This window comes from Rhagoletis pomonella, unplaced genomic scaffold (genome assembly GCF_013731165.1).
Source record: "Rhagoletis pomonella isolate Grant_MI unplaced genomic scaffold, Rhpom_1.0 Rhpom_scaffold_00001, whole genome shotgun sequence".
Lineage (NCBI taxonomy): Eukaryota > Metazoa > Arthropoda > Insecta > Diptera > Tephritidae > Rhagoletis > Rhagoletis pomonella.
The window spans coordinates 46382858-46395600 of NW_023458555.1; the positions used below are offsets into that span (position 1 = coordinate 46382858).

At 37.5% G+C, this 12743-nt stretch overlaps 2 protein-coding genes across 8 annotated transcripts in view; one reads left to right on the plus strand and one right to left on the minus strand.

Annotated features, from left to right (window-relative positions):
- Nucleotides 1-255: 255 nt before the first annotated feature.
- Nucleotides 256-3646, minus strand: LOC118745013 (E3 ubiquitin-protein ligase HRD1). Of its 3 annotated transcripts, none has more exons than XM_036478530.1 (7): nucleotides 3395-3646; nucleotides 3108-3323; nucleotides 2988-3044; nucleotides 2743-2931; nucleotides 1771-2276; nucleotides 1139-1706; nucleotides 256-1081 (listed from the first exon to the last, which is right to left on the minus strand). In XM_036478530.1, the coding sequence occupies exons 2-7, from the start codon at nucleotides 3231-3233 to the stop codon at nucleotides 485-487; spliced, it is 2043 nt and encodes a 680-aa protein (XP_036334423.1). In that variant the 5' UTR covers nucleotides 3234-3323; nucleotides 3395-3646; the 3' UTR covers nucleotides 256-484. The 3 variants fall into 3 exon arrangements, with proteins under 3 accessions (XP_036334423.1, XP_036334415.1, XP_036334431.1); XM_036478522.1 differs by having other exon boundaries at nucleotides 3391-3646; XM_036478538.1 differs by lacking the exon at nucleotides 3395-3646 and having other exon boundaries at nucleotides 2743-2921; nucleotides 3108-3123.
- A 1810-nt stretch (nucleotides 3647-5456) lies between these two features.
- Nucleotides 5457-12743, plus strand: part of LOC118745029 (probable ubiquitin carboxyl-terminal hydrolase FAF) — a 60375-nt gene continuing 53088 nt past the window's right edge. For 2 of the 5 annotated variants that reach the window (XR_004993606.1, XM_036478579.1), the window contains exon 1: nucleotides 7533-7807. Coding sequence is in view for 4 of the 5 variants with exons in the window: in XM_036478579.1 (XP_036334472.1) it covers nucleotides 7533-7807 (275 nt within the window). In the remaining variant the exon portion in view is untranslated. The other 3 variants (XM_036478570.1, XM_036478551.1, XM_036478561.1) reach the window with 3 other exon arrangements.

Here is a 12743-nt window from a genome sequence, read left to right on the forward strand (position 1 = left end):
AACTCGGTAAATTTAACGGTTTTATGATCTCAGAGCCCTTCACGAGACACATAAAAGCGCAGTTAGTCAACGATGTTGCGTAAACGTAGGTTGACGTATAGCATATAAAATTTACTGTTGATAGAGAGAGAAGCAACGACGTCACCGCCATGCGGTGGAGTTTTCGTTAACACGCGAATCCCATAAGGTAGATCGTGTCTGCGCCAACCTACGTCTACCCTATGTCGTTGACTGTTTGAGCTTTAAACTCGAGAATATTTTTCAGTTGATGTATATTTTTATTAATTATATAATGTTATTAAATACAGTACAGTTCATGATTTCTCCTCCGTTTTCATTAAACACAACTCCTACATATTTACGCGTCGTCTTTTTTATACGATTTATATTTTTATAACATTTACTTTTTTTCCTCCCATCGATTTCCCAATAAAAACAAGAATTATGAAAAAATAAAACGAAAAATACATATATCTCATTTTTTCTAGTCGTTTGTTGAAGTAGCTGGTGTTGACGCCGGGGATTTCTTAAGCTCCTCAAGGAATTTCAAACGTCGCTTTCTTAATTCACTAAGTTCAGCATTCTCTGGTTGCTCGGTTGAGATAGCAGTGCCCTTATCATCAGCTCTGATGTCAACACTTGGCGTATGCGCTGAAGAAGACGCAGCCGTAGAAGTGGAGGCGGTACGTTGCGTGACACTATAGTCATGCTCTTCACCGCCTATATCCTCAATAGTTACATCATTGTGCTTTTGCAACGGAGGTTGTGATGTTTTATCAAGAGCGACTGCTGTGAGTGATGCATCGTTGGCGCTTGATATCTTCGGTTCCGTTTTAGAATGTGTTGCAGCTAGAGCAGCAACTGCCGCAGCGGACGTACTAGGACCGTCGCTTAAATTAGTAAGACTGGAGCTGGCGGTGCTGCCCGGAGCATTGCTTGTATCGTTTTCGCTGTTCGAAGCCGCTGATGTAGCAACAGTTGGTGGTGGCGGCTGTACAGATGGCAATCGCGCACTAATGATTTGGTAGTTGTTCATCAGAACCCCTGCAGCATTTAGCATTAATTGAATATTTCGTAGCAGCTTAAAGAAAAACTTACGATTATTGTTATCGTAATATAAAGAATTTAAACAACATACCTTGATACGTTCTTCAACATGTTGACGTTCATTTCCTTCCAAAGCTTTTAGTTCTTCGTCGCTCAATGTGCTTAGATCCGGTGGCATAGGAGGTGGTGGTACAGCATATGGGGCAATAAATGGGAATGGAGGAGGCATCACAAATGGCGGTGCCATTGGCACTCCTTGAAAGTTCAATGGCGGTGCCGTTGTAGAGTACGGGGGTAAACCACCTGGTATCTGATTAGAGGCGGTATTACCAGCTGCTATATTCTCAAATAAGCCGGGGAGAGTGGTAGCGTTGGGCACTCCTAGTCCGTCAATTCGAGCACCGTCACCACCAGGCGCTTGATTTGTCGCTGCTGCAGCAGCACTGCCAGCCGCAGCAGCAGGAGCTGCTTGTCCTGCAACCCCGCCGCCCGCTGCATCTTCTTGCCTTGGCATCGCTGTTGAGTTAGCGTTCGGTGCGCGTAATATGTTTAGCCGACATGTGGGACATGTTTGTTGACGTTGAAACCATGAGCGCAAACAAGTCGTGTGGAAAATATGCCCACAGGGCAATTTTTTTGAGTGATTAACCATGTCTTCTCTGTAAAAATTAATTAAACATATGAATGAAATATTTGGTACACATCTCAATTGCAAGAATGTACCTGCAAATGATGCATATATTATCTGAAAGTCGTAGTTCCTCAGGGGTAGCATCTGGATAAAGTGTATTCATGTTACGTATAGCGCGACGGGACATAATAACGTCACTTAGTGCCTTTTTGAAGTTCCTTATCGTAAAGAACATTGGCCGGAATACAAACATCGGCAAGGCATATATCTTGGACATTATTACAACGAAAAGTACATACAAAATAACTTTAATTAGACCAATCACTAGTTCTGTGTATAAGAGAAATACTGCCTTATTCTCCCATGGTATGTCGGTGCGCATTTCTGCAGCATGTAGCACATATTTGATCGCAGTGCTTGCGACCACAGTTAGCAATATAGCATATTCGAAACCGAAGACTAATTGTACTGTTGGACCACGAACAAGGGTTGAGTTGTAAGCATGCATAAGCAGAACATAATCCAATGTGCCCAATACTAACAGTAGACTTGCGACGCGTATATGAAAAAGCCAACCCAAAACTGGAGAGCGTTCCATCTGCCAATATGAAAAGAGTGGGATATGCCAGAATTTCCACGTATAAGCAAAATGAACATCTCATTATTTCGTCCCCTCAATATAACAATAGCGTATGTGCTCATACGCCATTATTTTTTTATTGCATATTTAGAATCTCCATCATTGATTCTATGTCTGGTCAAAATTTCGTCAAATTCTACTTCCACAAAGTGGGTCAAAATGTCATTGGAAAAAATGGTGTATAATTTCTTGTTCAAAAATTTCCTTCAAACAAAAAAAAACAAAAACTTTAAACTCGATTTTCTCAAAACCCAAAAAAAATTATACGCTATTGTTATATTGAGGGGACGATTTAATAACGTAAATCCTTGAAAGGTAACATTCTTCTATCAGACGCACATGTTATTTTTTGTATAGAATTTTGCGTTATTATATTACCTTTCCAGAATTAAAAATCACAATAATTATGTACGGAGGAACTTACAAAATCAACCCGTTCTTCCGCCAGCCAATGGAAAGACTTCAGGAATAGCAACACTGTGAATAGGGCCACAAAGCGCGGATTGAAGTCATCACGGAATACAGTAAAAGCAAGACATGTTTCCGTAAGTGCGTACCAAAATCGCTCAAGTAGATGTTCAAATTCAGCTGCTCGTAATGTGCCTAGAAAAATCTAGAAGTTCTTGAATGGAATAAATAATACTTAAGTTAATGGATATTTTTACTAACCTTACGTAGCAATTTCCCAAACATAAAAACTATCACGAAAAATTGTATGTAGATGACCTTAAAATTATACATTACATCGATTTTATTTGCATAGTAAAAGATTTAAACGCTGCTACTTACAGCCATTGAAGCATTGGATTTAGTGATGTACACAACCGCAGGATAGAACTGCTTTTTCTGATAGTAGGCGTTTCCGATGACGACGCTCGTCAACGCCAGACATATGGACGAAAGTAATAGTTGCATGTTGTTGTTGTTGGTAGCACGCACAGCCAACAGGCTGATTGACTCCAAAAATATATTAATTTTGATTTATTCCAATCCAATTTTGTATTGCTGCAATATGCAATATTTATAAAAATCTGACGAAACAAGAAAATGTAAAATAGGGATAAGCACATACATACGTCAAATACAAATAAAAACACCGCGACAAATAAGATGAAGGCGGAAACTTTCTAGAAAAAATCTGGCTTTCCCCAAATTCTCTCTGCACAGTAACTTCAGTTTGCTAATTTAGAATTTATTTAGATAAAAATGTTTTTTTTTTCGACTTTTCAATATTGTATAGATAAATCCTCTTCCGATTTTTCATCGAGACACGTAGGTTTTTCCACTTTTCGCTTTTCGTTCGTTTCGGAGTATGTGAAGGAAATGTCAAAATCTGACAGTCGGGTTTTCGAGCTGCCACAGTTTAAGATCACCTTTGATTTTATTGTGATATTTTAAGATAAAAGCATCCGATATTTAAGGGATTCACAACGGTGTCGTAAGTGTCGTACTGTTGTATGTCGCAAACTTTAAAAGCTTAAATAAATGTTTATAGAACTTGAAACGATAACCAACAATTTTTTAACACTGCAACAATTCATAATATGAATTTAAGCGGATAATCAATTATAACAAATCAGTTGTCTACTTAAAAATTTATTTACAATAAATTCATGAGGTTCCAATGGATTAAGAATAGAGAGAATCGCAAGATATTACTGCCCGTCATAAGGTTTCTTCCCAATTCGCTCTAGCATTTGTAAAGTTAACGTCTAAAGAGTTATCTGTGTGATTATTGGGGCATTTGCACCATAAACCGTTCTGCTTAGCCCAACCCTAAAAGCATCAAACCGACACAAATTTCAGCCAGGAACATGAAGTCTCATTCTCTGAAGTAGGGACGGGCACTTAATTTTTCCCGATTTAATACCCAATAAGAATAAGACAGCCTGAGAAGTTCTTCTGTTGCGCAAAGTTGGTAAGCTAATTAGCCGACATCGGGAGACATAAGATGGTAATGGTTCAGCAAAATTTAATTAACGTAGAGCAAATCGTATAAATACCTTTTGCACCCTTTCTAAACAATTAATATGAACTGTATGACTCGGTCTCCAAATAAAAGCAGCATATTCCAAGTATATTTATCGGAATTATGCGGCTACTGAAGTGACGGCTTCTGTCAAAAATCACATATATACAGAGGCGGAGAAGCAAATAGAGCTAACATTTACTACGTTTATACGCACGTATTATTTGCAAATAACTATTTACAAAATAGTAAAATTTGCAGTATAAACGATGAGATAATTTTTTTTTTGCAAATAACTAAATCACGCAAATAAGTATTGATTAGTGGTACTATTTGCAAATAAGCGCAAGACGCCGCCATTCTTAGGTTTATTTTCTTTTTCGATAGTCATCTTATTGCCTTTTTATAATCAAGACGTTGCCATTTTAAACTTTATTTTCTTTTTAGATGGTCATATTATTGCCTTTTTATAATCAGGCAATAATAAAAAAGAATTTTTCACCATCGAATAAACAGTAAGTTAGGTATTTGCAAATTATTTTTATTTACAAATAGCTTACGTATAAACGTAGTAATTTTCTTTCCAGGGTTCCTTCATACGTTATTTTATAATCGATTACCAGTTTTTTATCCTGTTGTAAAATTTCGCTTACCTTGATTTACATACTTCCGTTCTTCGGTAATAGGCAAAGCACATTTCATGGCGTAATAAACTGTTGAAGTATAATTACTTCTTCGCTGGAGTGGCCGGATAAGAATTTGGGTTATTCCGGTAACGTAGACCCGATTGTCGTGGGAAGCTGTGTTGTTGTACTTGTTACTTGCTACTTAACCCCGCTTGATTCGGATCATTCATCAACGTTGTCGTCTGGCTCAGCTAAGTGGAGGCTCAGGAAGAGCGAAACTTCAACAGGGCATTCAACAGGGTCTGTCCATAGGGACAGGGCAAACCACTTGGAAAAATAATCAAGGCTATTCAATGCGCCTTGGATAACAGACTGAAAACTAATATTGAAAGTTTTTTGTTGACGGAATTTAGAGCCTAAATACATATACAAACGCAACGACATGTGAAAGTTGGAAAGTCATTGGAATATGAAAATGATTCCGTATACTTGGCATCTCTTGTATGCAATTAAACCAATTCAATTTCACCTCACAACTGCCAAATGTCAAATGACGTCTTCTTTCGAAAGAACTCTGCAAGTTTTTTGCAACGATTCCCGAAAATTGTCGACTGGATTTTGTAAAACGACTATAGGGAATTTCTAGTAATATAAAAACTTAAACATTATTAAAATAAAGAAGAAAATTTCCAGAGACAACGAAACTGTTGAAATTTTGGAGGAAGTACGGCTACAACGGGCAATTTTTGATTGTGAAAAATTACGTGAAAATAGCGAAGGTAGAAGAAAGAAAAAATCAAAGCGGAGCAGAAAAATCAATTTCACCATAGTGGCTGAGTCGCCATTTTGTCTGCTGGCCGGCTGATTTTGCTTGCTGGATAAGAAAATTCGCCAGTTTATAAAGAATTAAAATCTCGATTAGACTGCAAAGTTGAAATAATTTAATTTGTAGTAAAAGTTACAAGGAATAAGAGAGTATTAAAAGGAGCTAAGGATATCGGTGCAGGGTCATAAAGTGGCGATACAAATTTGCAAACCGAGGAAAAAACGGATTCCGATTGCAGTCCAAAGTAATTGGGCGGATGCAAAAAATGGTGAGTTAGGAATGTATGGAAGAAAGAAAATTGAAATTGCGAAAAAAGCAACAGCAAAAATGAATTCGGTCGAGATGTTTGGGGAAATGAACGAGAGGAATTGAGCAAGTGGAAGTCAATAGGAGAGTGAGAGAGCGATAACGGACGTGTATCGTGTGAAAGAAAATCGCGGAAATTCTCACCTTTCCTTTTTGTGCATCTGCTGGTAGAAAAAGTGAAGAAAAACAAACAATATCACAAAAAGAACTGAAAAAATAATCGTAAACATTTTAAAATATTACAAATAAACTGATTGTTTAAAAATTCGACAGCATGACGGGGGGAATCTTGTGATGAGTAAACAACGAACAGTGCGCAGTGGAGGCGAAAGAACATATGAAAACGTGTAATAGAGGAAAAGTGGGATATGAAAATGAAAATCAATAATCGATATGCAACTAAATTTTTTTAGCTTACGATTGGTTTTGGGAAGTGCGTAAATTAATGAATGTAAAACTTGAACTTTGGTATGTTGTTAAACAAATATTCAATACACTACATACTATTTATACGCATTTTTTAAATGTGATCTTCTATGTATTTACATATATATGTACTTGCACCGGTATAAAACAAATTGATTACTTGTAGACGTCGATGGCTTGGGCTTAGAAAAACAGAAATAAAAATGAATAAATGAAAATTTTAATGCAGAAATTAATGCCAACTGAAAGCAGTGAGAACAGAAATGTTTGGATCTTCATCGAGGGTACGCACTAATCGGTTGCAGTGATTTCTTTGTTGAGTGATGTAATTTTTCTGCCATAACATTTTTTATAGCTGGTGTTCAAAATAATAAAAGCGTGCGTATGTTGGTAGCACCAAGTCCAGATGTCCAATTATCTGAGACAGACCTTAACGTCTCCTATAGTATCGATTTTTCGCTTTTAGTTCGCTGTTTCTATCATTCTATTTTGTTCCATTAATTTTCCTCATATAACTAATTGTGAATAGTGATCTAACGTGAGTACTTTTATGGTTTATATTCTTTGCAGTTTATGGATTTTTGCGTCTCCTTAATGAATATGTAAATGACCGACAGCCTTCTTGCTGAACGCAACAAAGACAAATAATTTTTGCCTAGAAAAGGGTCAAGGGAAGAAAGAGAACTGAAAATATACATAAATTAAAGTAACAAATTTAGGAACCTGTAAAAGTAATAATAACGACTACCAGCAAGCACTTAAAATCATATTGCATATTAAAAAAAAATTTTAAAAACGACGGCAGAACAACAAGGCACGAAAACAAGTAGTTGCAGGAACACGAAAGTGGGTGTGGAAAGCAAACAAAAGCAGTGCCAGCGGTGGCAAAACGTAACATTTTTCTTTTGGTCAAGTACCATTCAAAGCGGATATACGACTTGAACAACCTTAATACGTCGAACGTCTTGATAGTTCATTGTTTCTGTGGTAGCAAAAGCTGCATTTAAGTGATAAAGTGCAGCGGTGCTAGTGCCTCTGCCAACTACAAGAATACAGAAAATATGACGTTTGATACACGCGGACGCCAGACCGGTGGAGGTGGAGGTGGCGGTGGTACCGGTAACGACAATTCCAATGTCGGCACGAACAATACAAACAGCAACTTAAACAGTAATAGCAGCACCTCACTTGGATCTACTGGTAGTGTCAGTGGTATCGGCGGCGGTGGAGGTGGCAATAGCGGTAGCGTAGAACAACCGCCACCTGCTTCAGTGAATACAGACGCAACTCCACAGGGTACTGAGGGAAGCGTCACTTCGTCGGCAGTGGACAACATGTAAGTTCCTTATAATAGAAAATAGCAGAGAATAGAACTTCACATATAAAATTTTGTGCATATGGACATATACATATATTGTAAGTATATGTACTTTTAGTACTCTTAGTAAATGTTGATTGGCCACTGCATATGTACATGTGTACTTAAGGGCGTGTAAAACCAGACTGCATTTTATCATAATTTTAACTACTACATACCTATGGTACATACATATATATTATCATATAAATTTTTTCTAAATATTCTAGACTTGTTCAACTCCAACATATGAATGCCCATATGCAAATTCTTGTATTTACATTCGACTGTCCCAAGAATATATGGAAAGAAATTTGTTTGCAAATTTTGATATGCATACCCTTCGTATGTGTGCTCTTAAGCCTAAATACCATATATATGAAGTTTTATGGCCGTAGGATAATGATTTAATCGTCCATGAAAACGTTGGATTTGCAAAAAATTCGATATGTTTCTCATATTTGACATTTCTAGTAAATCTGCATTTTTAAATTTAAATTAATTGACCGAAAATATCCTTTGTAATTTTTATCCTCTTATATCCTTATATGTATTTATAGCATGTTAATTAAACCAAGATAATTCAAAGATATAAATCTTAAAGGATAATATTTTTAAAGGACATTTTCGACATGCACCGAAAGGATAATTGAAAACAAAGTTGTGAAGTTACAGGCCTTCAAGTGCTCCTCCCACTTTTCCGCTTATGCTGATTTACCAGTTGCCGAATCTCCAAATTAAGGTCCCTCAGACGAAGGTCCCCGGGGTCGACCTGGCGTGGGAGCAAAGTCGGTGGGCTTATTGATCGAGATGATTATGGGTAGATGGTCTGATTGTTGTTGTTGTAGCAGCAGTGCTCAACCCCCCAGATTTGTCATGTGTCGTCGTCTTCATCCTCCGACTCTGTGAGCCTGAGGCCGAGAAAGCGGGCTGCGTCGATAGGCGCGGTCCAGAGCGCTTCTGGTGTCAGGGTCGTAGGGTTGGAGGTGCACGTGAAGAGGTGCTGGGTGTCGTGAGGACCTTGCCCACATGCAGGGCATGTGTTTGCCACTTGTGTGTTCAGCCGAGAGAGGTAGCTGTTAAGTCGGTGACACCACCCAGAACGGAGTTGTGCTAGGGTGCACCTGGTCTCTCTCGGCAGCTCTATTTCTTCTGGGTCTATGGGCGGCGGTCGACCGCCCAACACGATGTTGTCATTACGCGTACTGAGGCTCGTTCTGACCGCATCGCTGTGTAGGCTGTTGAGCGCCGCTCTGTATGTTGCTGCGTCGAATGGATGGTCTACGTACGGCTCAATGTCCGCTTTCCAGTCATGCAGGTGTCGTCTCACGTGTCGTGGGGGCGGTTCGTTACGAAGCAAGGCATCGGTAGATGGTCTGATGCTAGTGTTTGCATAAGTCGCAATGATATGCTATTGATCAGACCAGCGCTGGCAATTGTAAGATCTGGCGAGCTGCTCAGCCACAAGATTTCCCCTACGATCATTGGCCAGGCTTGAGTGCCAGAGATTGTTGTTGTTGTAACAGCATACAAATTCCCCCAATTCCAGCAACCAGAGTGCCAGAGATCCAGAGATCGTGGTGCGCGTTGAAGTCACCTACTACCATTCGGGTTTCACCTCTGAGTAGCGCACCTATGTCAGGGTGGTATCCTGTCGGGCAGCAGGTGACAGGGGGTATATAGACGTTGAATATTTCGAGCTCGATATCGCCTGACTTGACAGCTATGCCCTGACATTCTAGGGTGGTGTCCCTCAGGTCGTTGTCTTCTTCGATAAGCCGATACTGCACTGTGTGGTGTACGATGAACGTTAGTCCGCCACCATTATCTCGCTCGCGACCTTTACGGAGCACATTGTAGGCGGCGCAACCCAACAGAGTTGAGTTGCTGTGCAACTTCGTTTCTTGGACCGAAGCTACGAAACTCCTACAACTCAACTGCAACGGACTCCAGAGTAAGATTGAGGAGATAGTAGTCTTCATGGGTCGGCATGGCATATTGATAGCTGCGGTCCAAGAAACGTAGCTGCACAGCAACTCAACTCTGTTGGGTTGTGCCGCCTACAATGTGCTCCGTAAAACAAAGGTCATAATTAATCTTGCTTTTGTGTAAACTTTTGGAAATATATTATAATTTATAGTGCCTTGGAGAAAGTCCTGACTAGCTGATAAAAACTAAAATCACTGATTTACTAAATCGTATGCTCTAATACTGTACTGTAATAAAATGAAGGGGTATGCGTTGAAAAAAAAGCGACTTCGGTTTTTTGGGACAGACTAATGTATATACATATGTATGTACATATCGACCCCTTTGCGCAAAATTATCGTATGTTACATTTTTTACGAAACTCACTTTTTGATGCAACTTTGTTGTACAACCCATAACGCATCACCTGATAAAATATTTCGGCTTGCATCCCATAAGCTACACCAAAAATTAACTGTAAATTATATCGTATGTGACAATGATTTTTTTCTTGTTGGCAAAATTCAATCATATGTCCTCAGAATTTAAAATGTAGAGACCTTTCTACAAAAAAAAAATCTTGCGTTTAGTAATATTTCTCATTTATCTCAGCAAATCTAAACTTTGGTATTTATGGTCCTAACTAAAGCAGAGAAAAATACTAAAAACACTCTTAAAAAATTTGGTTTTTGTAACATACGATAACCAATTGCTAGATGCATTGAATTGTGCAATACATATTCTAGTGTTATCTACTTTAACTTAAGTATTGATAGATTTAAGAGTAATTTGTTTACAACATTCAATTAAAGTCTTTACTAGTCTGTAAGAAACTAATTCTATAGACTGAAATTAATAAGTCAATAAATAAATTTTGCGCAAGGGGTCGATATTATCGTCGTATCTGAAAATTGGGCCAAATTAAGTTAATAATGCAGTTATACTAAACTCATCAAGATCTTTCAAATGGCTGTATCAGTTTTTTGACATCTCCTTTGGATTTCGAGATATTTGTTAAAATTGTATAGTATGTGCAAGGTCACAAGCGTTTTAGTCGCATTTTGTCATATGACATTACGACATTTTTTAATACAAATTGAGTGTTTATAAATCTCAACAAAAATTATTGTATGCGAGAGATCAGCTAACACATACGACAAAATTTGAATCTTGTATATATTATTGAACGAGCATTGAGCGTAATAATTTCAATGTCAAAGCGCATGGACTTGCTTCGACTTACTCCAAAAAAGCAACTCGACTTAAATAAAAAGAATGACCTACATAGTTTTATTCTATTTTTAACCGACTTTAAAAAAAGAAGGAGGTTATCGATTCGTCGAGGTATTTTATTTTATATTTATTTTTTATGTATGTTAGCGCATAACTTTGACCTCGTCAACCGATTTCGATAATACTTTTTTTTTTTTATCGGAACGGTGGTACCTCAAGGGTGGTCCGATACTGGTTTAGATTTGATCATGAGATCATGAAGAAATTATCGGTAGTCCTAAATTTTTATATAATAATTGAAATCGGTTATGTTTTTGGCTTAAAAATTAAAAGAAAAAGATAAATGCTTCTACAGAACAATGTTAAAAATGTAACTAAAATGTCTCATACACATATGTATATACTTATGTACATATGTATCGTTACCTTAATAGAGAAAGGCCCTATTGATTTTCTTTGAAAATCCTGCTTTTGTACAAATGCCGCTAGATTACTCACTTAAAACTTAATGCAATTCAAAAACAACTACTACAGCATTTTAAACGCAAAAAAAAAAAAATATTTTTTACTTGAAAAACATTGTGAATATTAACAAGAAAATCACCACGCGCTTTTTTAAGTCACTGTATTTGTCTATAATAACTCAAGGTTCATAGAACACAAGGTAACGACATCAGCCATGGCCGCCATCTTGATGACGTAGATGGCTCAATTTTTGGAGTTGCCAGACTCCTAAAAAATTATCTTATAAAAATACACTATTTTAGTCAAAAATACATCAAGTTTTATTTCAAATATGTGTAACCCTGATATTTACCGTTTGACAGTTTGCGTTGAAGTTTGTGCTTTTTTCTGCGTCTTAGAGTTTATTTAAACTATTAAAAATTTCAAAGAATATACAGTGACTTAAAAAAGCGCGTGGTGATTTTCTTGTTAATATTCACAATGTTTTTCAAGTAAAAAATATTTTTTTTTTTTTTTTTTTGCGTTTTAACCAATAATAATAATAATAGATTGGCGCTTACACATATGTTAGTGTTTGGCCGAGCTTCTCCTCCGATTTGCGGTGTGCGCCTTGATGTTGTCACACAAAGCGGAGGGACCACAGTTTTACGCCGTCTCCGAACGGCGATTGTATTTTCATGAGAAGCCGTTTTTCGTGGCAGAAATACACTCGGAGGTTTGCCATAGTCTGCCGAGGGACGACCGCTGTTAAGAAAAAACCTTTTTCTTTATTTTTTTCGATGTTGCTTTGACCAGGATTTGAACCCAGGTGCTGATGAGTGAAAGCTCGCACTGCTTACCACTACACCGCAGCGGCGTTTTAACCAACTCCATATAAAAATCAAGGATTCAAACTATATACAACATTTAGAAAAATTCAAAACAATTTGGACTAAATTTCGAATTCCTTATTCGGAATTTGTAAAACAATTTAAGGTATGGAGTTTTCATGAACGAAAGACACAAGATCACGCCTTAAGGAAAGAAAGAAAAAAGTTATTTTCTAGCCGCTGAAATCTCGACGTCATCTTTATTGTAAGAAGTAAACAACGAAGAGAACAAAAAAAAAAACCGCGTAATTGTTGAACGCATGAATAATCATTTTTATTATTCAAATTCTTCTATAAATCATGTCGTTGTGTTAAATTATTCTTTAGCTTATGTGTGCACACGTTGTCACAAGCGAAAATTTTAGAAAATTGCAGTAAAA